Raw genomic sequence first — 21,460 nt, 5'->3', positions numbered from 1 at the left:
GGGGAGAGACAAAAGTAACTATGTGTTGTATGAAAACAATCTCAAGAATAATTATTTTAAAAAATAGACAGGGCTTCCCTGGTGGCGCAGTGGTTGAGAGTCCGCCTGCCGATGTAGGGGACACGGGTTCGTGCCTCGGTCTGGGAAGATCCCACATGATGCAGAGCAGCTGGGCCCGTGAGCCATGGCCGCTGAGCCTGCGTGTCCGGAGCCTGTGCTTTGCAACGGGAGAGGCCACAACAGTGAGAGGCCCATATACCACACACACACACACACAAAAAAAATAGACAAAAGTAATAAATTATATTCATGCCCTAACTTTAAAAATATAACAATGCTTATCATTAACCAAGTATTTGGTATATATTAGGCAGTATGCTATCTTGTTGAATTCTTGCAGCATCATTGTAGGTTTTATTAGTGTAATTTTCTAGTTGAGGAAATGGAGATTCCAGGGCACTGAATGATATCCACAGGTGTTAAATATAGAGTGAGGATTTGAACCTAAACCTACCTCATTTCAAAACCTAGTCTCTAAACTACTAGTCTACTAGTAGTTAAGGTTTGCGGAGGATAAAAAACACAATATAAGAAGGGGGGAAATTACCTATACCAGATGTTAAAAGAGATTACAAAGCTCTACTTACCAAATACTGTGAAGGTAACCCTGAAACAGTCTTTAATAACTGATAAAGTCTATTATATTTTTCAACTCATAATGAAGTGGGTATCACACAAATGAGGAATTGATGATTTATTTAAAAAGTGGTATTAAGACATTTGTGTAAGTGTTTGGGGGGAAAATGAATTCAGGTTTTTATAGCAAAATTTCAGAAGATTTAAAGGGGGTGGAGAGGGAAATCCAAGGGAATGTTTTTAGTTTTAAATTTTAAGCATTATTTCTATTGAAATATTAACTTTATTCACTCAATTGTCTGGTTGAACTTAACTTCCTAAGTCTTTTAGAAAAACAAAATGCTACTTTTTTTTTCATGAAGTATGTTGAGAAGATTTTGAGAATCACATTTATTTCTTTGGCTTTCCAGACTTTAAGAGCATTTAATAATTGCTTATTTGTATAGACCATTATGCTGTACATAATGTGAGTAGCCAAGAAATGAGAAATATTTTCTTTTTCTCAAACTATTTTGTAGCTTGAGATCACACATAAAGTACTACCTATTTCAAATCATCCAAATATATTCTAGTGAATAGAGCAAAATATTTAATTCACAAACTGTCTTTGTAATAAATAAGATTTATTTATTCCAGTTTGTGGTCCACTTAATAAGACAACAATAATTCATAGTCTTTTATTTGCTTTGTTCTGAGATTTTATATGTTATATAAACTATATTTTAGTCTTTACTGGCAAAATAATAGATTGAATTAATAGAAGAATTTTCTGAGGAAGACATTTTTAGCAGGAATTTAGAGGAAGGCAGGGTTGGAAGAAGGCTGGATTGCACGCTAGAGCAAGTTGGTACAAAAAGGTAAGAGGGAGTTTGAAATTATAATGATGGCAAAATGAAGGGATAACTTATATTGGTGAACTATACAAAAAGGAGATGATTTTTTAATGTAGAGTGTTTTGTTTTTTTCATATTATTTTCCATTATGTTGTCACAGGATATAACTATAGTTCCCTGTGCTATACAGTAGGACCTTTTTGTTTATCCATCCTATATATAGTAGTTTGCATCTGCTATTCCCAAACTCCCAATCCATCCCTTCCCCAACCTCACTTTCCCCCTTGGCAATTACAAGTCTGTTCTCTATGTCTGTGAGTCTGTTTCTGTTTCATCGATATGTTCATTCGTGTCATATTTTAGATTCCACATATAAGTAATATCATGGTATTTGTCTTTCCCTTTCTGACTTACTTTGCTTAGTATGATAATCTCTAGGTCCATCTGTGTTGCTGCAGATGGCATTATTTCATTCTCTTTTTATGACTGAGTAGTATTCCATTGTGTGTGTGTGTGTGTGTGTGTGACATCTTCTTTATCCATTCATCTATCGATGGACATCTAGGTTGTTTCCATGTCTTGGCTATTGTAAATAGTGCTGCTATGAACACAGGGGTGTGTGTATCTTTTCAAATCATAGTTTTGTCTTGATATATGCCCAGGAGTGGGATCACTAGATCATATGGCAACTCAATTTTTAGTTTTTTTGAGAACCTCCATACTGTTTTCCGTAGTGGCTGCACCAGTTTATAGTGTAGGGTGTTTTAGATTTAATACTTAATAGCAGTAATTCAACAGGGTTTTTGGAGTTGGGCATTGAGCAATTAGGTGAAGTGTTTGTTTTTTTTTTTTAAATCTGGTTTTACTCTTTACAAGAAAATGCTAGTAATTTTCTTAAATTGAAAACAACTCATGATAAATAATTCATTCAATGAAAATAACTCATTCATATTTTCAGAATGGAACTTTGCAACTTGGCATATATAACACATTATAAATGGAGGCTGATCTAGTTCTAAACTGACAATTTGATATTTATCCTATGAACATGCATTTTTCAGATTTCTTGTTTATTTGATAGACATTTGAATATTATTTGTGTAGTCTTTGTAGGAGATAAATGAGTTAGAATCTTTTCTATCTAATAGGGATATTAAGACATATAAGAAAATACTGGGAATTCCCTGGCGGTCCAGTGGTTAGGACTCTGCGCTTTCACTGCCGAGGGCTCGGGTTCAATCCCTGGTCGGGGAACTAAGATCCTGCAAGTGGTGAGGTGCAGCCAGGAAAAAAAGAAAAAGAAAATACTGATTATGAGTCATTATGCTAGGTACAGAAAAGAAGGGGGTTATTTTGTATGTATTCTAGCTTATATTTAAAATTCAGTCACAGCTGGAATGATGAATGTGATCATTTCCTTTGCCATGCATTTCTTACTCTGACCCTTTAAGAATTTCACAGATGATAATGTAGCCATTTCTTGGACTCTTTCCTATTTATAAAAGGTGGTACATTTTATCGACTATGATTTAGGTATCATTTTTCCTTCTCAGGAATGTTTGCAAGCAAACCTTTGTTTTCTTTTTCTGCAGAGGTTACGCACAGAAAATAGACTACTAAAACAGCACATTGAAACATTAGAAAAAGTAAGTAAATTGCTACTTATGTAAACTTCCGTTGAATGCACAATAATTTTTCTATTTTAAATAAAGGCTCATGAAATCTGGCACGACTCTGAAGTTGTGGTATTGACTGCTTAGCTTGCATAGCTTACTACATAACTAAATAACTTGTCAATAAAAATTGATCATTACTAGTCCTTGAACTCTTAAGGTTAAAGTTTCAAACTGAGGTTATTATTAGAGTAACATATTGATGTCATTTGTTTTTGTTACATAACCTCTGAAAAGTATGTTCTTTAGGGGTAACCTAATTGAGAATCCATTCTGTGTAGTATTTTAAAGATGAATTTCAAATGTTGCCCTGTCGTGCCATATATTAAATGTGGCAGTGATTTCTTTAAGGCCTAGGATTGCTTTAAGTTTAGTCAAAATGACTGACTGATTTCTTATATAAAAATTCACCATGATGTTGATTTTCAACACAGGAATTGTGACTAAACTTTTGGTTCTTAGAATTATTTTGATACCGCTTGTTACCTCTTCCTCTCTGTTTCATGTAAAATAACTGGGTAAATGTGTCAGTCTTGCATTATTTTTCTTATTGTGCTTTTGATGTAATGTCTTTCGTAGTCTTGTTCCTGATGCTATAAGAATGTATTAAGTAATAAAAGTATAGCCTAAGAGTTTTGGTTTACTAAAGGAAAAACATCTGAATTCACAAACTCTTTTGGGTTTTTTTGTTTTTGTTTTCTTTTTACCAAAGATGAAAATTAGTAGTTTAAAAAATAGTCCTCATGATATTGCCAATTATCTTAAAATCTTCTGTGAAAGTCTACAGGTCAATATTTAGGAATGAAATGAATGAAGATATAGATTATTTGCATGTTTTTCTTTTGTTTGAAAGTATTGATGGTTTCATATTAAATAGCATGGCAGAAGGACAGGATCTTTGTTACATGTATATTTTTGTTATATAATAATTGCAGGTACATTATATTAAGGATATATTTCTTTCATCTTATTAGTTGGTTTGAAGATAATTCTGCTTTTTTGGTGACTGCAAAAAGGTTGAGCTTAATTGCTTTTAAGTCATTTTGATTTTATCAATATATATTTTTTCCACTAAACAGTTTATAGTAAAATGTACATCTTCGTAGGTGGTCTTTTATCTTTGGAGTAAGACATTTTCACAGAGAAATCATTTTTATTTCATTGAACCTTAAGAATAATAAAGGTGCTGTCTGAAAGAGTTAAGTTTGGATTTTGCTTCTAGAAAATTAAGTACCTTTTTACTGGCTTAAATGGCCTAGGTGTGTTCTTTAGCACTTAGAATTCTGTAAATACTTAGATACCAATTAAAGTCTGTAACTGAAATGTTTACTTAATCAGTAGTTTATTATGGTTGAGCTCATTAATTTCATTTGTCATATTTTCCTTGCTTTGCTTCTTTGGAAATTGCTGTTGCACAAATTGCTGTCACACTTCATAAGTGGAATTGCTTACTCAAATTCCTTCTCCCTTTCATATAAATGATTTGACAATATGGCTGACACTAAACGTACTTAAAGTATGCTTTAAAAAGAAGATATTAGCTTGTCCCAAATAATGAAAACCCTCTTGGAATTTGTGTTTGATCTCTTCTAGAAGCACATGATTTTCTGCAGTTTATCCTTATTTTGATATATTCTTTTTTAAGAATAGAAACACATGCAATAAAAAATAGTTTTAAAATCTAAATGTCCATCTTAATTACAATGAAACGTAGGTGGAATTTGGGTATGTGTTGTTTCTTCTTACTCCTAATTTTATCACCTTTATTTTGTTTCTTTCTCTTATATTTCTATCTGAATTTTTCCTTTTGTAGGAAAGTGCTTCCTTGGCAGATAGATTGATACAGGTATAGTTTTTTTTTTTTTTTAAAGCATTTTCTCTAACATCTAAGGAAAGTCCTAAACCTAGAAATTCATATTTTAATGCATGCAATTTTACATGCATTATTCTAGAAATAATTTTTGGGGTGGTATCTATGGGTGTAAATTTAATTTTTGATAATAGTGTGTTATCTTTATTAAAATAAACCCATCTTTTGCACGTTTTAGAGCTAACCTTATTTTAAAGTTTATTCCAAAATGTCAATCAGTGGATTCTGCGAAATTAACCACTATTCATTGAAAACATTAGTCCTGCATGTACAATAATATTGCATGAATTGAATTTTTATTGACTGAAAGAAGAATTGTTCTTACGATTATCAGATGAATTTTTCATTTAGTTTCCCAAAATTTGCTGGAGCGATAATGAGCTGCTGGCTAATAATTACTCAGGCTGTTCTGTTCTCTGAGGTGATCTTTTTTTTTTTTTTTTAACATGTCAAAGTAAGTAACTAAACCTCACAAAGGCAGTCTTTCTTGAATCTATCCTAAATTGCTTTACACACACAAAAATTATGTCCTAAGGGACAAGTGACAAGAGCCCAGGAGGCTGAGGAAAACTACCTCATAAAACGGGAGTTGGCCAACATCAAACAGCAGAGTGATGAGGCCAGTGCTAAACTGGAGCAAGCTGAAAATACCATCAGGAAGCTCCAGCACCAACAGCAATGGGTAAGGAGTCTGATAGTGGTTTTTCTCACATTTCTCATCCCCTTCCTTTAAACTTTTTTTTTTTTAAGCACAACTTCTGTGCTCTTGTTTTAAACAATTTTGTTTTCTACTTTAATTGAATTCTTAAGTTAATCAATTTTAAGTTCTGTAATATTTAGAGGTCTTATTGTGGCCTAAAGACTCCTTGTTCTAACTTTTTTTTTTTCTGTCTACACAGTTTTGTTAGAATTAGGTAATGTTTTCTTTCCTTACATTATATTTTAAGTCACAGCAAATAAGTGATGTATGTCAGACCTGCTTTTTAGGTTTTAGAAATCTGTTTATTTATAAAAGGTATTTTTCCATGGGTAATTATTAAATCTTCTGATAGTTTTGTTAATTGTGTACACGAGATACTACCCAACATGTAGGAAATATGTAACTATCTCATTTAAATCTTTGATAATATGGTGATTTGTATCTTGTGAAATACTATAGTCTTCTTACATCAAGACATTAAATTATGGGTTCAGTTATATGCTTACATTTTTTTCAAGAAGAGAGAAGTTGTGAAAATAAAAAAACTGTACTTTTAAAATATTATGTTAAATAACTTAGAGTACTAAACAGCTTCTGATTGTACAGCTATCCTCAGGTACCTTTTGTAACTTAGATATTATTTTCCATTGGCAAATTCAGACAAGTGTGATATTAATAAAGAATATGAGAGTTAAAAAGAAAAGCCAGCTGTTTATCTTTGAAAAGATATTATTTCTTGTTTCAGTTTTCTGTTTTCAAGTAGGAGTTGGATTGTAACAGGAATAGATGGAAAGAGTTGTGGTAAACCTAGAATTCTATATAGGTCTGAAAGGCAAATAGAATGACTTCAAGGTTGGATGTTATTTTTATTCAGAAAAACTAAGAAACATTATCATCTGAGTATGAAAAGCAGAAAACTAAAAGCAAAAAAGAAATTGGTAATTGAAAAAAAACATAACATGAAATTTTTTCTATTAATGTTAATTGAATATGGTTACAAAAAATGAATAGCAGAGTGGTAAGAGAATACATTCATCCCTTGTTATCTGTGGGGGACTGGTTCCAGGACCCCCTGAGGATACCAAAATTCTTGTATACTCAAGTCCCTTTTGTAAAATGGCATAGTATTTGCATTTAATCTGCATATATCCTCCCATATACTTTATTTTTTTAATTTTTTGCACTTAGTAAATATGTTTTCATAATGAAAATTCTTGAAGTATAGCTTTGAACATATATACAAGAGTAGCACAACAAAACAAATTGAGATTGTGTATTTTTTCCCTTTAAATCTTGGAATTGCTGTTTTGGTATATGAATATTTCATTATAAACATTTATATTGTATGTTAAATATTTAAAAATTCATATTCACACACAGTGTTGCTGTAGTCTCTACTACGTTAGTGCTTCATGCTGCCTCCCATATACTTTAAGTCACCTATAGGTTACTTATAATATCTAATACTGTGTAAGTGGTATGTAAATAGTTGTCTGTGTATGGCAAATTCAAATTTTGCTTTTTGGAACTTTCTGGATTTTTTTTTCCTGAATATTTTCAATCCACGGTTGGTTGAATCTGCAAATGCAGAAGCTGTGACTGTGGAGGGCTGACTGTACTAAAAAGATGGGAACTCAGATGTTTCATTTTGCCTTTGTATGAAATGTCAATAATATCAAAGCATAAAAATAGGAAAAGCAGAATTGGAGGGTCATGTTGAGAATTAAGTTGAACTGAGTTATCAGTGTAATGTGATTTTGTTATTGGAAAAGATAAGTATTATATTTACATTTAGTATAAGCTACAGTCTTTAATACATTAGAGTCATAAATTATTAGTTTTTTTGCACAGTTTTTCATATAGTAAGACCTGTGTATAGATGTGTATCAAAGATAAAAAATGTTGGTTTATAATGAAAAAGCTAAGTGGGCAAGCAAAAACAGCCAGAATGAACTGAAGCTTTTGAAAATAGTTAAGTCTAACAAAAAGAATCTTTGTACTCTAATTCAAAGGACAAGATAGACCCATATTGTGGGGCTGCGATACAACAAGTAGAAATCAAATCTGTACTTCGATTTTGCTTCCATTTTTTTTTCTCGCTAAGCAGACATTCTCCTAAACTGAAATAAACTGTAAAGCAGACATATAAAGCAGCAATGCACAAAAATAGGTGAAGTAACAGAGTCTTCGTTAAATTTCCAGTTTCAAAGTAAAGTGATATTAGATATTAAAGTAACTTGCAAGATTTTTTAAAAAGGATTTTAGAAAATAAGAGATGCTAAAGGCTTTGAGGTTGGCAACTGCAGTTAGGTAATAGTGGTTAGATATCTCAGAAGAGGATCAGTGACCTTGCTGATGCTTCATTAAAAATTCCTGGAACATCTGGCTTGTGAACAATTAGAAAAATAACTTTTACTTGCTAAAAGCTAATTTACTATGCATAAGTCATAACAAACTAACTTTGTTACTATAACAAACAAAAATTTTTACAAGTTGGTAGCGTCTCTCATGATATCATTCTTGACAAGGTAGAGAAATACAGATGAAAATAGTAAACTTAAGTGGCTTTATAGGTGACTAACTATATCAAAATGGCTGTTCATGTTGAAGTAAAGAGGTGTCAGAGGTCTTTGTCTCCTACATGAAGTATTTCAGGAATGTAGGTAATATTTTATATATATATAAATTTGTTTATTTATTTATTTTATTTTTTTTGGCTGCATTGGGTCTTCGTTGCTGTGCGTGGGCTTTCTCTAGTTGCGGTGAGCAGGGGCTACTCTTCCTTGTGGTGCGTGGGCTTCTCATTGCAGTGTCTTCTCTTGTTGCGGAGCACAGGTTCTAGGTGTGCGGGCTTCAGTAGTTGTGACACGTGGGCTCAGTAGTTGTGGCTCGTGGGCTGTAGAGCACAGGCTCAGTAGTTGTGGTGCACGGGCTTAGTTGTTCCGTGGCATGTGGGATCTTCCCGGACCAGGGCTCGAACCCTTGTCCCCTGCATTGGCAGGCAGATTCTTAACCACTCTGCCACCAGGGAATCCCCTAGGAATGTAGGTAATATGTTAAATGGTGAGTCAAGATTTCAAAATATTTAAACAGTCTATTCTGAATAAGAAACTAAATAAAAGATTATTTCATAGAAGTAAATCTATAGCCTTGCCTCGAAATGTAAAACTTAAAGATATATCTTAGTGATGCTTTATGTAACAAAATTGAGAAATTGACAGCGAATCAGGAATTACTAATAATATAATGAGACTCCCTGCATTCCTTATCCCAAGTATAGTCTTCTAGAAGTATAATAATCCAGTTCAGTTCTAAGTAGCTTGTAGAAAATTTGTAGTGTTGTATCTGGTTTGAATACCAAAACTCATATGAAATGTTTACAGACTGTGTTATGGCAAGTATAGGAAGATGTGGAATCCCTGGATATTTTTAGACTCTACTAAAGAAGATTTTATAAGAACATCACAGGTATGGTCATTTTAAAGTATTTGAGAGGTGATCTTATGGAAAAGTGGTTAGTCTCTTTTGATATTGCTTCAGAGGGTAGAATGTGTTTAAGATCCAAAGATACAAAATCTTACTAATCGGAATTTTGACAAATGGAGTAGTTTCTTCGCAAAGTAGTGAGCATACTACTGCTAGAAAGTGACCATCTGTTGCTGTCTTGATTACAGCCTTCCAATATAACAACATGAAGTCTTCAGAATTCTCTAAGGGTTTCCAGTCTATTCCAGCAGGAGGTATTGAATTACCAGTATAATCAACCACCACCACCACCCTCTACTGCCAGTAGTTTCATTTTATATGCTATAAATAGCTTTGGATTTCATATACAGAACTGAATTCTAATCCTGTTTTGCTAACTTTGTGACCTTGGATACTCAAGGATTGGGTTTCTTTTTTTCTCTAAAATGATTACATAAGGCTAGATTACCTCAAGTCTTTCTTTTTGATTTTTTAAATGAACTTTATTAAGGTATAAATTACATATAATAGAATTCATCAAATTAAAATGAAAATGTATGGTTTGATATGTTTTGATATTAGTTGTATAACCATCACTATCACAATCAAAATGTAGAGTATTTCCATCACCCCCCATGATTTCTCTCATGTCCCTTTGCAGTTCACCTCTCTATCCCAGCAGCCTCTCTGCTTTCTGTCACTGTAGTTTTGCCTTTTCTAGAATTTCATGTAAATGGAATTGTAAGGTATGAGGCTTTTGTGTCTGGCTTCCTTCACTTAACATATTCATTCAATTTTTTTCTTCTTGGCAATTTTTTTTCTTTACTGTGGTAAAATAGACACAATATAAAATTTACCATTTAAGTTCACAGTTCAGTGGCACTAAGTACATTTATAATTTTTTGCAACAATAACCACTATATTTCTAGAACTTTGTCATCATCTCAAACAGAAACTTTGTATCCATTAAAAAAAATAACTCTCCTAACCCCCCCTCCACCTTTTTGCCCCCGGTAACCTCTGTTCTACTTTGTGTCTCTATGAATTTTCCTCTTCCAGGTAACTCATATAAGAGAATCATACAATATTTGTCCTTTTGTGTCTGACTTATTTCGCTTAGCATAATGCTTTCAAGGCTCATCCTTGTTGTAGCATTGCATTAATATCAGAATTTCCTTAGTTTTTATTGTGGCTGAATAATATTCCATTGTATGTGTATATATTTTGTTTATCCACTCATCTGTTTATGCTCATTTTGGTTGTTTCTACCTTTTGGCTGTCATGAATAATACTGCTGTGATCATTAACATACAAATGCCTGTTTGAGTCCCTTCTTTTGAGTATATACCTGGAAGCAGAGTTGCTGGATCAAATGGTAATTTCATGTTTAACTTTTTGGAGACTCAGCAGACTATTTTCCACAGCTGCTGCACCATTTTACATTCCCACCAGTGTACAGGGTTCCAATTAATTTCTCCACATCCTCAACAACTCTTGTTCTTTTCTTTTCTTTTTTCTTTACTGTGTTTTTATTAAAAGCCATCCTAGTAGCTAGTAGTAGGTGTGAAGTGGTATAAAGAAATTTAAGTAAATGGAAAGATCCCATGTTCATGTATTGGAAGACTTCATATTGTTACGATGTCAACACTACCTAATATGATGTATAGATTTAATCCTATCAACCCTGTCAGTCTTTTACAGAAATGGGAAAGCTGATCCTGAAATTCATATGGGATTACAAGTAGCCCTAAATAGTGAAAACAATCTTGAAAAAGAACAGAGTTGGAGGACTCAACATTTCCCAATTTGAAAGCTGACTACAAAGCTGACTACAAATCAAAACAGTGTGGCACTGGCAACAGGGTAGACATGTAGATCAATGAAATAGAAATTGAGAGTTCAGAAATAAATCCATACATGTATGGCCACCTGATTTTCAGCAAGGGTACCAAGACCATTTGATAAGGAAGAATAGTCTCTTCAACAAATGGTTCTTGAAAAACAGGACATCACCATGTGAAAAAATGAGCTTTGACTCCTACCACACACCACATAAAAAAATTACTCAAAATGGATCAATGATCCTTATGGTTTTAAAACACGTAAGGATAAATCTTCATGAGCTCAGGTTTTTGGCAGTGAATTCTTAGATATGGATTCTTTGACACCAAAAGGATGAGCAACAGCAACAACAACAACCGAGAAATAGATAAATTGGTCTTCAAAATTAAACCTTTTGGGCATCAAAGGACATTATCCAGAAAATGAAAGGGCAACCTGCAGAGTGGTAGAAAATATTTGAAACTCACATATTTAAGTGTTTAGCATCCAGAATATATAAATAACCCTTTCAACAAAAAGGCAAACAACTCAATTTAAAAATGAACAGAGAATTGCAGTATTACTTACCATAACCAAGACATGGAAACAGCCTAAGTATCCACCAGTGGATGAATGATTAAAGAAAATGATACACATAAATACACACACACATAGTGCACATGCTAGAATATTATTCAGCCAATAAAAAGAATGAAATCTTGCCATTTGCAACAACATGGATGGACCTTGAGGGCATTATGCTGGGCAAAATGAAATAAGTCAGATAGAGAAGGCACATATCACATGACCCACTTATATGTGAACCTAAAAACAAACAACAGACCCCACCGAGCTCATAGATACAGAGAACAGATTGGTGGTTGCAAAAGATGGGAGGGTGAGTGAAATGTGATTAAGGGGGTCAAGAGGTAGAAATTTCCAGTTATAAATAAGTCATGGGGATGTAATGTACAGCATGGTGACTATAGTTAACAACAGGCAACTGTATTGCCTGTTTGAAAGTTGCTAAAGAGTAGATACTGCAAGTTCTCATCTCGAGAAAAAAGATTGTAACTACCTATGGTGATGGATGTTAACTAGACATTGTGGTGAACATTTCATGATATATGCAAATACTGAATCATGATTCTGTACACCTAAAACTAATATAATGTTATATATCAATTGTACTTCAATAAAACGTGTTTTTTTAAGTAAGCAGAAGACTCGAATAGACCTTTCTCCAAAGAAATATACAAATGGCAACAAACATATGAAAAGATGCTCAACATCATTAGGCTTTAGGGAAATGCAGATCAAAACCACTATGAGGTTTCCACACTTAACTAGGATATCTATAATAAGTAAAAAAGAAAAGGAGTGTTGGCAAGGAGATGGAGAAATTGGAACCCTTGTATATTGCTGGTAGAAATATAAAATGGTCAGCTACTGTGGAAAACACTTTGGTGGTTCCTCAAAAGTTTAAACATAGGATTATCATATGACCCACAATTCAATTCCTAGATGTACGCCCAAAAGAATGGAAAACTGATGTTCAGACAAGTATGTGTACACATGTTTGTAGCAACATCATTCACAAAAGAGTGGACATAGCCCAAAAGTTCATCAACAGAAGAATAGATAGGCAAATTGTGGTATATACATACAATGAAATATTCAGCCATAAGAAGGAATGAAGTACTGATGCATGCTATGAATAATATGGATGAATCTCCAAAACATTAAGCTAGGTGAAAGAAGCCAGACACAAAAGATCACATATTGTATGATTCCATTTGTATGAAATATCCAGAATAGATAAATCCATAGAAACAGAACAGAGATTGGTGGTTGCCAGAAGGTTGAGTGGGAAAAGGGTGAGAAACTGCTTAAGAGGTTTTACTGTGGACTGATGGAAGTGTTTTAGAGCTAGATAAAAATTTGTGGTTGTACAACATTCTGACTATCCTAAATGCCACTGAATTGTTCATTTAAAAGTGTTATTTGAATTGTGCCTAATTGTCTAAAGAAGAAGGCTACAGAACTGAAGGGTATACGGCTCAAGGAAATGACGCATTTAGTTTGAGTAATTGTGGTAGAAGGTGGAAATAAGGGAGAACATATAACATCCCAGTGCTGAAACCCATTGGTTGAGGTCAGGGTAGGACCAGAAGCAAGTGAGCTAGCTTGTATGAAGAGTCTGAGAGGACTGGGAGAGCCCTCAGGGCTGGAGTTGGGCATGTCTTAATCAGCATTGTAGTTGCACTGAGACTAAAAGGAGAATGCAATGTGGAGTAGTGCAGAGCAGGTCAAGGTTGGCAACTACAGAAGTGACTTACAATAGGTTGTCAGATGAATGCCCTATAGGAACTGTAGCCCAAAGGCAAGGGAGTTTAAGACATAAAAGAGGCAAGAATTTGGATTATCAGGAGTTTAGTGGGCTAATGAGAGAGCAGCTTGGGCAAGTGTTGAACATGGAGGCTATTATCCATAGCTGTGATTTACGTGATTTGGGAAGATGTGGTGTTTGGATAGGCCATCTCCGTTAATGTGCCAGAGTAGAGCAGACATATTTTTATATTTATTTATTTTTTTTATGTTCTTCTACTTAGGAATAAGGTTGTTCCCAGAATCTCAGTGAATCTGAGATGGTCTCACTTAAAAGGGCTGGAAGTGACAGAGGCCAAGTAGGCTATTATATGAATATTGGAAATGTGGATAGTATGATAGCTAATGAGGGTGACACTCCTACAGTGAAAAGGATCAAGGTGGTCTTCAATATACTAAATTAAAACTAGAAAAAAATGTAAAAAGATAAATAAGAAATACCATGCGAACACTAAGCAAAAGAAAGCTGGAGTGACTGTATCAATATCAAATAAAGTAGACTTCAGACTTCTTGGAATTAAGAGGTACATTTCATGTTGGTAATATGGTCAGTTCCATAAGAAGACATAACAATCTTAGGATTGTTATGTATTTAGAAATATATGTCTCCTAATATGTGTATGCTCCCAATGATAGGGGAGCATGAAGCTGAACTGATAGAACTGAAAAGTGACGTGGACAAATCCACAGGTACAGTTGGAGTCTTAAATACCCCAGTCTCAGTAATTGGTGAAACAAGTAGGGGGAAAATCATTATGGAATGGATATCAAAGACCAACCAACTTGACCCAGTTGGCATTTATGGAACACTTCACCTAATAACAGCAGAATACGTGTTATTTTTAAGTACACATGGAACATTTACAAAGATAGAACATATTCTGGACCATAAGATAAATTTTGACAAATTTAAAGTAACTGAAATCATATGAAGTATCTTCTTTGACTCTAACAGCATTCAGTTATCTGGAAAATCCCTAAAATATTTGGAAATTAAACAACACATTTTTACCCCTGTGTCAAAGAGAACATCTCAAGGGAAATTAGAATGTGTTTTGAATTAAATGAAAATGAAGACACATTATCAAAATTTGTGAGATCTACCTAAAGCAGTGCTTAGTGGAAATATTATAACATTGAATGCTTATATTAGGAAAGGAAATAAGTCTCAAACCAGCAATCTAAGCTTCTACCTTAAGAAACTAGACATGTAAGAGGAAATTCAATCTAAAGCAAGTAGAAGGAACAAGTAATAGAGTAGAAATTAATGAAATTGAAAACAGTATAAAGCAAAAATAGAGAAAAATCTGTGAAATCAAATGCTGGTTCTTATAAATCATCAATAAAGTTGATAAAACTGTCTAGACTGACTAAAGATAGAAAAAACAGAAGCCAGTTTAGGGATGACACTGACTTTTTACAGATGTAACCAAGTTGTCTTGTCTCATATCCTGGATTTGTCTGATTCCTTTCTCATAGGGTCACATTTCCTGTAACCTAGATTCAGTTAAACATTTTTAACATTTAGATTATAGATGATGTTGTGAACTTTGCTTTAAATCGGGAATCACATAATGTAAGTTCCCACTATTAGTGATGCTGCTGAGTTTGATCACCATGCTAAGTTTGGTTACCACACAGCCTTTCCCTTGTAAAGGTATGGTTTCTTCTTTGCAACAATTAAGTAATACATTGGGAAATACTTCTGTACCAAATAAATATCTTGCTCTCTATTCACCTTTTACCTAAGGGTTTTAGCATCCTCTGATTGGGTTTCCAAAATTGTGATTTTCATATTTTCTCATTTTTTTCTACACTGTTAGCTAATGTTCCTCTGTAAAAGAGACTTTTCTCTTTTTCCCCTTCAATCTCTCTCTTACTCACTATGAATACTTTTCTATCACTCCAGACTCATGGGCTTTTGTTTGTTTTGATGTTTCATATCATATTTAATGATTTTAATGCTATTGGTACAATGATATATATTAAACTTCTGAGCAGCAGTTTTTAAAAGGTAAATTTTATTTTTAATAAATTTTGAGTATTGATATGCTTTAAAAAGCATTTGTGCAGTACTCAATTATTGAGTAATTGTCTTTAACAGATCATTGATTGCATTTTATGCTGGCTTTTGATACTTTGAACCTGATATTGTTGGTTTTCAAAAATGATCGTGTTAATTATTTTTTTAAGTTGAGGTGTAGTTGATTTACAATATTAGTTTCAGGTGTACAGCATACATATTCAGAGATTACACTCCATTTAAAGTTATTACAAAGTAATGGCTATATTTCCCTGTGCTATATAATATGTTGTGTTAATTTATTATTTAGTATTTACTACACTAAATAAAATTTAATATTTACTTACATTTAGTACTTTTAAATTAAATAGTAAATATTAAACTAAGCATAAGATAAACCAAGCATTGAGATTAAATTATCCCTTTAAGTATTTGTTATACATGTTGCATGTCAGTTTTTCTAGGAAACCCATAGAAGTAGAAATGATCCAATTATATTTCATACAGTTGCATGTCTGACTTTGTCCTTTTTGAGTGTGATGGGGCACAGATGTGTTTATATTGGATGATTTTTCCTGATGAGACCAACTGTCTGAGTCTTGCTTGATCTATTTATAAACTTTTTGCCCTACACATGACTGCTTATCATTCAGGTGTCCTGAATAAGTAATTGTTGTCCAGCAGTTTGTTGGCTAGGATCAGCATATACAAGAAGGATTGTAACACTTAAAGCTGCTGAGTGCTGAAATGACCGCCTTTTGAGGTTGTTGGGACCTTTGTACCAGGAAGTACTTAACAGGAGGCTAGGCCAGATTTCTTTCGATCTTCCTTCCTCTTCCTATAATTCTAGAAGAAAATATGAAATAATTATGTGATACTTTTAAGAACCAAGGATTTGATATGAGGAATAGAAACTAATCTTACTTAGATTAAACACATGAATAAACATTAATAAACTAAAAACTATCCATTAGTGCAAGTTGTGAAATCGTCTAGATAATTTATTTTAGAAAGTGTGTTTGTTAAGCAGCATTTAGAATTGCCCCACACCTGATTTACCTAGTGGGTTTGTTTTTCTTTATGAATATGGAAGTTAATATTTCTTCCTGCATTATAAACACTTTTAAACTCTACTTTGGTGACATTTCAAGAAAAAGCCATTTAATTTGTAATTATTGGTAAATTTATGTACATCTTTCTAAAAATCCACACTAGACTGATGACTTAACACATTAAGCTTGGTAAACTCTCAGTATGCCTAGAAATCTGAACAGAAGCTTTCTTCCAAACTAATTTTGGCCTTAGTCTAAGATTAAATGTTTTATATTCATATGTAATCATCTCTTTTCAGCTTAAATAATAAATGAACGTTCACTTTAGTGGAAATAATTGTTTTCTTAACATTTTCTTCATCAAACTATCTTGCAGTTTGTGTATATAAATAATCAGAGATAATCTTCCACTTTTTAAAGGATGTGTGTAATTTTTTAGATGTTGGGAATAAATAATTTTAAAATGTTATACCAATTTAAAAAAATTATTTATTTTATTTATTTTTGGCTGCGTTGGGTGTTCGTTGCTGAGCACGGGCTTTCTGTAGTTGCAGTGAGCGGGGGCTACACTTCATTGAGGTGTGTGGGCTTCTCAATGCGGTGGCTTCTCATTGCAGAGCACAGGCTCTAGGCATGCAGGCTTCAATAGTTGTGGCATGCAGGCTCAGTAGTAATGGCTTTCAGGCTCAGTAGTTGTGATGCACGGGCTTAGTTGCTCCACGGCATCTGGGATCTTCCTGGGCCAGGGCTTGAACCTGTGTCCCCTGCATTGGCAGGTGGATTCCTAACCACTGTGCCACCAGGAAAGCCCCCAATTTCTCAAAAAAGTTTAGTGTGGCAAATCTTTAAATAGTACATCCATATTGCTTAGATTTTTTAAAAAAGACTCATTGGAACATGGTGGTAGAGGGGATTACAAACATCTTTTTTTGGATCATATGCTAGGTGGGAGAGCAACTTTTTATTTAAGTTTTTTTCTCCTTTAATATTGTCTTGCATAGAATCATTCTGGACTCTTTGATAGTACAGGCATTTTCTCAGATGCTTTGGATGTAACAATGGAAATGTACCATATTCCCACACTATTACAAATTTTGTTTATTTTTGAAACAAATAGATTTTATAGGTTATTTTTGAAGCATTGAATTTCCACTCCCATTGTTTAATATATGGTTTATGATAGAGGGGGGTTTTGTTGTTGTTTTTTAAACCAAGAGTTGACTAGCTAATTGATTCAGCAAATAATGTTTCTCACTTACTATGAAAAGTACAGTTTAGTTCTGGCAATATAGTGGTAAATCACACTATCCTTGGCATTGATTGTATAGTATTTATAGAAATAGATAACTGTGAAAATTATTTAATTAGAGTGGCAATTAGTACTACAAGAGAGAAGAATACAGGGTTCCATGAAATATGTGGGGTCCTTAAAAGGACATATAATTATCAGGTCTTGAATAAATACAAGAAACATCTTTAAATACAAACATTTACTTTTTACTAGGGCACTTATATATTCTTCAGACATTGAATGTGTGAATTCATTTTTTTGTTGTTTTATTCAAGATACAAATAAAAAAGACTACTAAGGGCATTCTAATTTGTCTTTACTTTTGTAACTTTTACAACACCAGAAAAGCACTTGGGATTAAAAAATAGGTGGGCTAGGGGCTTCCCTGGTGGCTCAGTGGTTGAGAGTCCGCCTGCCGATGCAGGGGACACAGGTTCGTGCCCCAGTCCGGGAAGATCCCACATGCCGCGGAGCAGCTAGGCCCGTGAGCCATGGCCGCTGAGCCTGCGCGTCCGGAGCCTGTGCTCTGCAACGGGAGAGGCCACAACAGTAAGAGGCCCGCGTACTGCAAAAAAAAAAAAAAAAAAAAGTAGGTGGGCTAGAGACTCCACTAAAAAAACATCTCTGTCAATTTCATTGGAATGGGATTGCTGGTATCACAGAAGCAGTAAGAGATTCATTGACAAAAGCAAATTTGATGTAAGTGTAGGAAAGTCGTTCATTATTTGTGGACTTTTAAATAAATGGCCCCTTGCTGACTTATCAGCCATTGTAATTGTGGCAGTTGTCATTTGGTAAAACAAATTATATATTTTTCCAGTTTACTAATTTGAATATGAAGTATATTCTTAGGAATTTATTACAAGAATATTATGTGAGATGTTTAATTTTTTTTAGGTGTTTAGATTTTTAATATTATACCAGTAATTCTTAGAACAGTATATATTAAAACAATATATTAAGCTCTTAAAACATATTATTTCAACCCTTATAGGCTTAAATGTTAAGCCATATAAGGGCTCTGTAATCCACATTCCCAGTTAACAGAATTGCCAGTCTGTTTGCCTTGCTAAGTCTTTTTAGTTTACTTATTAGTAAAGTGGAAGTTGTGGTGAAAGTTAAATGAGAATACAAAGCGCTTAGCATGTGCCTGACATATAATGAGCACACAGTAGTTGTTAGCTACTCTCTTCATTGTTGTTATCATCATAAACTTTAAAACCTATTTTATAGTGAGTGGAACAGGAACGGGAACATCTTAGAACAGCTGCATCAGAAATGGTCAAGGCTTGGGCTTAATATGATAGCTGTTATTAAACCTCACTTTAGGGGACTTCCCTGGTGGTGCAGTGGTTAAGAATCTGCCTGCCAATGCTGGGAACACGGGTTCGAGCCCTGGTCTGGGAAGATCCCACGTGCGGCAGAGCAACTAAGCCCGTGTGCCACAAGTACTGAGCCCACGTGCCACAACTACTGAAGCCCACGTGACTAGAGCCCGTGTTCCACAACAAGAGAAGCCACCGCAGTGAGAAGCCCGCACACCGCAACGAAGAGTAGCCCCCACTCGCCACAACTAGAGAAAGCCCACGTGCAGCAACAAAGACCCAATGCAGCCAAAAATAAATTCATTAAATAAGTTTTTTTAAAAAAACCTCACTTTGAGCTTCTCTTGGCTTTGATGATTTCTTCCTTCCTCTCAAAAGTTTATCATTCTTTTCCTGACCTCAAGTCAACCTCATAAAAGCCCAATTTTTGTTTTGCTTTGTATTAAAGTTTTCAGTGCAGTGTTGTTGGGTTCAGGATTTTTTTTTTTTTTGGGGGGGGTTCAGGATTTTGATTGTTTTTTATTTTTTATTTTTTTTCTTTCTATTTGGTCTGGGAAAACTGTAAAATGAGGTGGACCAACCGTGCTAAAAAGTTTCCTAAATAGACACGGTACTAGGAATTTTTGTTCCCCAGTGTTCACTTGTTTCATAGCCACTGTCTTCCATGGCACTTCCTCCTGGTAAGCAGCTGGAACTGCCCACATGTGCTGCAGTTTTTTTCTCAGGCTGTGTGGTACCAGTCACCTTTCCTGGCATCTCTTATTCCATTGTGAGGTAGTTGAGTTAAAAGGCTTAATAAAAAAACAAAAACAAAAATAAAAAAATCCCTTTTTTATAAATGACACTTTTTTCCCTGTGGAAAAAAATTTTTGATTGAAACAGGTAGTTTACAGTGCACAGTAACATCTTTTAACGGTGGTAATTTGATGCCATTTCTGCCACTCACTGGTTGTGTGTCCTTGGACAAGTTACTTCTGCATATAATACAAATTTCTTGTCCTGTATATAATAATGGGTGATTGAGGCTTAAGTGAGTTGGTCCTCTAGAGTAATGCTTGGCATAGAATGAGTGCTTAATAAGTGGTAGCTATTATTAAGAGTAGTATCAATATTACCATTATTTCATCATTTAATTCTACCAGCTTGCTTTGCCAATGGCATAAACTGCAAGTAATAAAACCCAAAACTTATAAGACCTAAAGCTGGCAGGCAAAGTTTTTAATAGACTAAACATTGACAAGTATATCACTTTCCTGATCAAATTTAGATCTACATAATTTTGAACAGGGAGAATTGGAAATGGTAGAAATAAGTACCAAATAAGAGAATTCAATTGCAGAAGCTCTGAGTCAGTTGAAAGGGACCAAAAACCAAACAAGAACAATAAAACCTCTAATCAATAAGTTTAATCTTATTTATAAATTTATAAGATTTATTAGGGTTCTCCAGAGTAATGGAACCAATAGGACAGACACACACACACACATACACACACACAGACTTACTGTAATTGGCTCATGCCATTATGAAGGCTGAGAAGTCCAATGATTTGCATTTTACAAGCTGGAGACCTAGAAAAGCCAATGATGTAATTCCAGTTGAAATCCAAAGGCCTGAGGGCCACAGAAGCTGAAGGTGTAAATTCCAGTCCAAGGGTAGGAGAAGATTGATGTCCCAGCTCAAGCATCAGGCAGGAACAGATCCTCCCTTTTTCTGCTTTTTGTTCTATTCAGGCCCTGAATGGATTGGATGGTCCCCACTCACATTGGAGAGGGCAGTCTACTGAGTCATCTGGAAACACCTTCACAGGCACAGCCAGAAGTAATGTTTAATCTGGGCATCCCATGGCCTAGTCAAGTTGACATAAAAATTAACCATCACAAGTCCAACCCTTGTCAACTTGGCACCCATGTGCATCTCCTTAAACCATACTTAATCTCCAGGTAAAATAACAAGGTCATAATTCTGCATGACTTGATACAGTTATATCCTGAGCGTAACCAAAAATGTACTAATGCATATCTCTGAAGGGAGGTAAAGTCCTTGAGTGACGTTTTCTCTTCTTGATATCCTGTAACTTAAATACTATACTGTAAATACTGTACTGTAAAACAATACTTAAGTGCTGTAATATAAAGTCAGTGCATCTTATATTGCATGATAAGGGAATAAGAAAGGAAAGAAAACAGTTACAAACGTATTCATAGCAAAATTAGGAGGAAATACTCATGACAGTTACAGTCCTCATTTCTATAAGTGATCATGTGGTTGTAGCTAGTATTTGTAGCTGCCTTCTTCCACTACCCACTCTGTATTCCTTTGCCTTCAAAAAGCACCTCAGCTGGTCATGGTTCTTTGCCTGGTGGAGTGACCCAAATCTTCA

General features: G+C 34.3%; 1 protein-coding gene across 8 annotated transcripts in view; it reads left to right on the top strand.

Annotated features, from left to right (window-relative positions):
* Positions 1–21,460, top strand: part of EVI5 (ecotropic viral integration site 5) — a 240,978-nt gene that overhangs the window by 120,628 nt on the left and 98,890 nt on the right. For 4 of the 8 annotated variants that reach the window (XM_060090121.1, XM_060090122.1, XM_060090119.1 and 1 more), the window contains 3 exons: positions 3,062–3,115; positions 4,956–4,988; positions 5,548–5,694. In XM_060090121.1, the coding sequence (XP_059946104.1) occupies positions 3,062–3,115; positions 4,956–4,988; positions 5,548–5,694 (234 nt within the window). The remainder of the gene's footprint in view (positions 1–3,061; positions 3,116–4,955; positions 4,989–5,547; positions 5,695–21,460) is intronic. The other 4 variants (XM_060090125.1, XM_060090123.1, XM_060090126.1 and 1 more) reach the window with 2 other exon arrangements.

This window comes from Mesoplodon densirostris, chromosome 2 (genome assembly GCF_025265405.1).
Source record: "Mesoplodon densirostris isolate mMesDen1 chromosome 2, mMesDen1 primary haplotype, whole genome shotgun sequence".
Lineage (NCBI taxonomy): Eukaryota > Metazoa > Chordata > Mammalia > Artiodactyla > Ziphiidae > Mesoplodon > Mesoplodon densirostris.
Note: the sequence above shows the minus strand (reverse complement) of the source record. Positions and strands in the feature narration are given on the sequence as shown.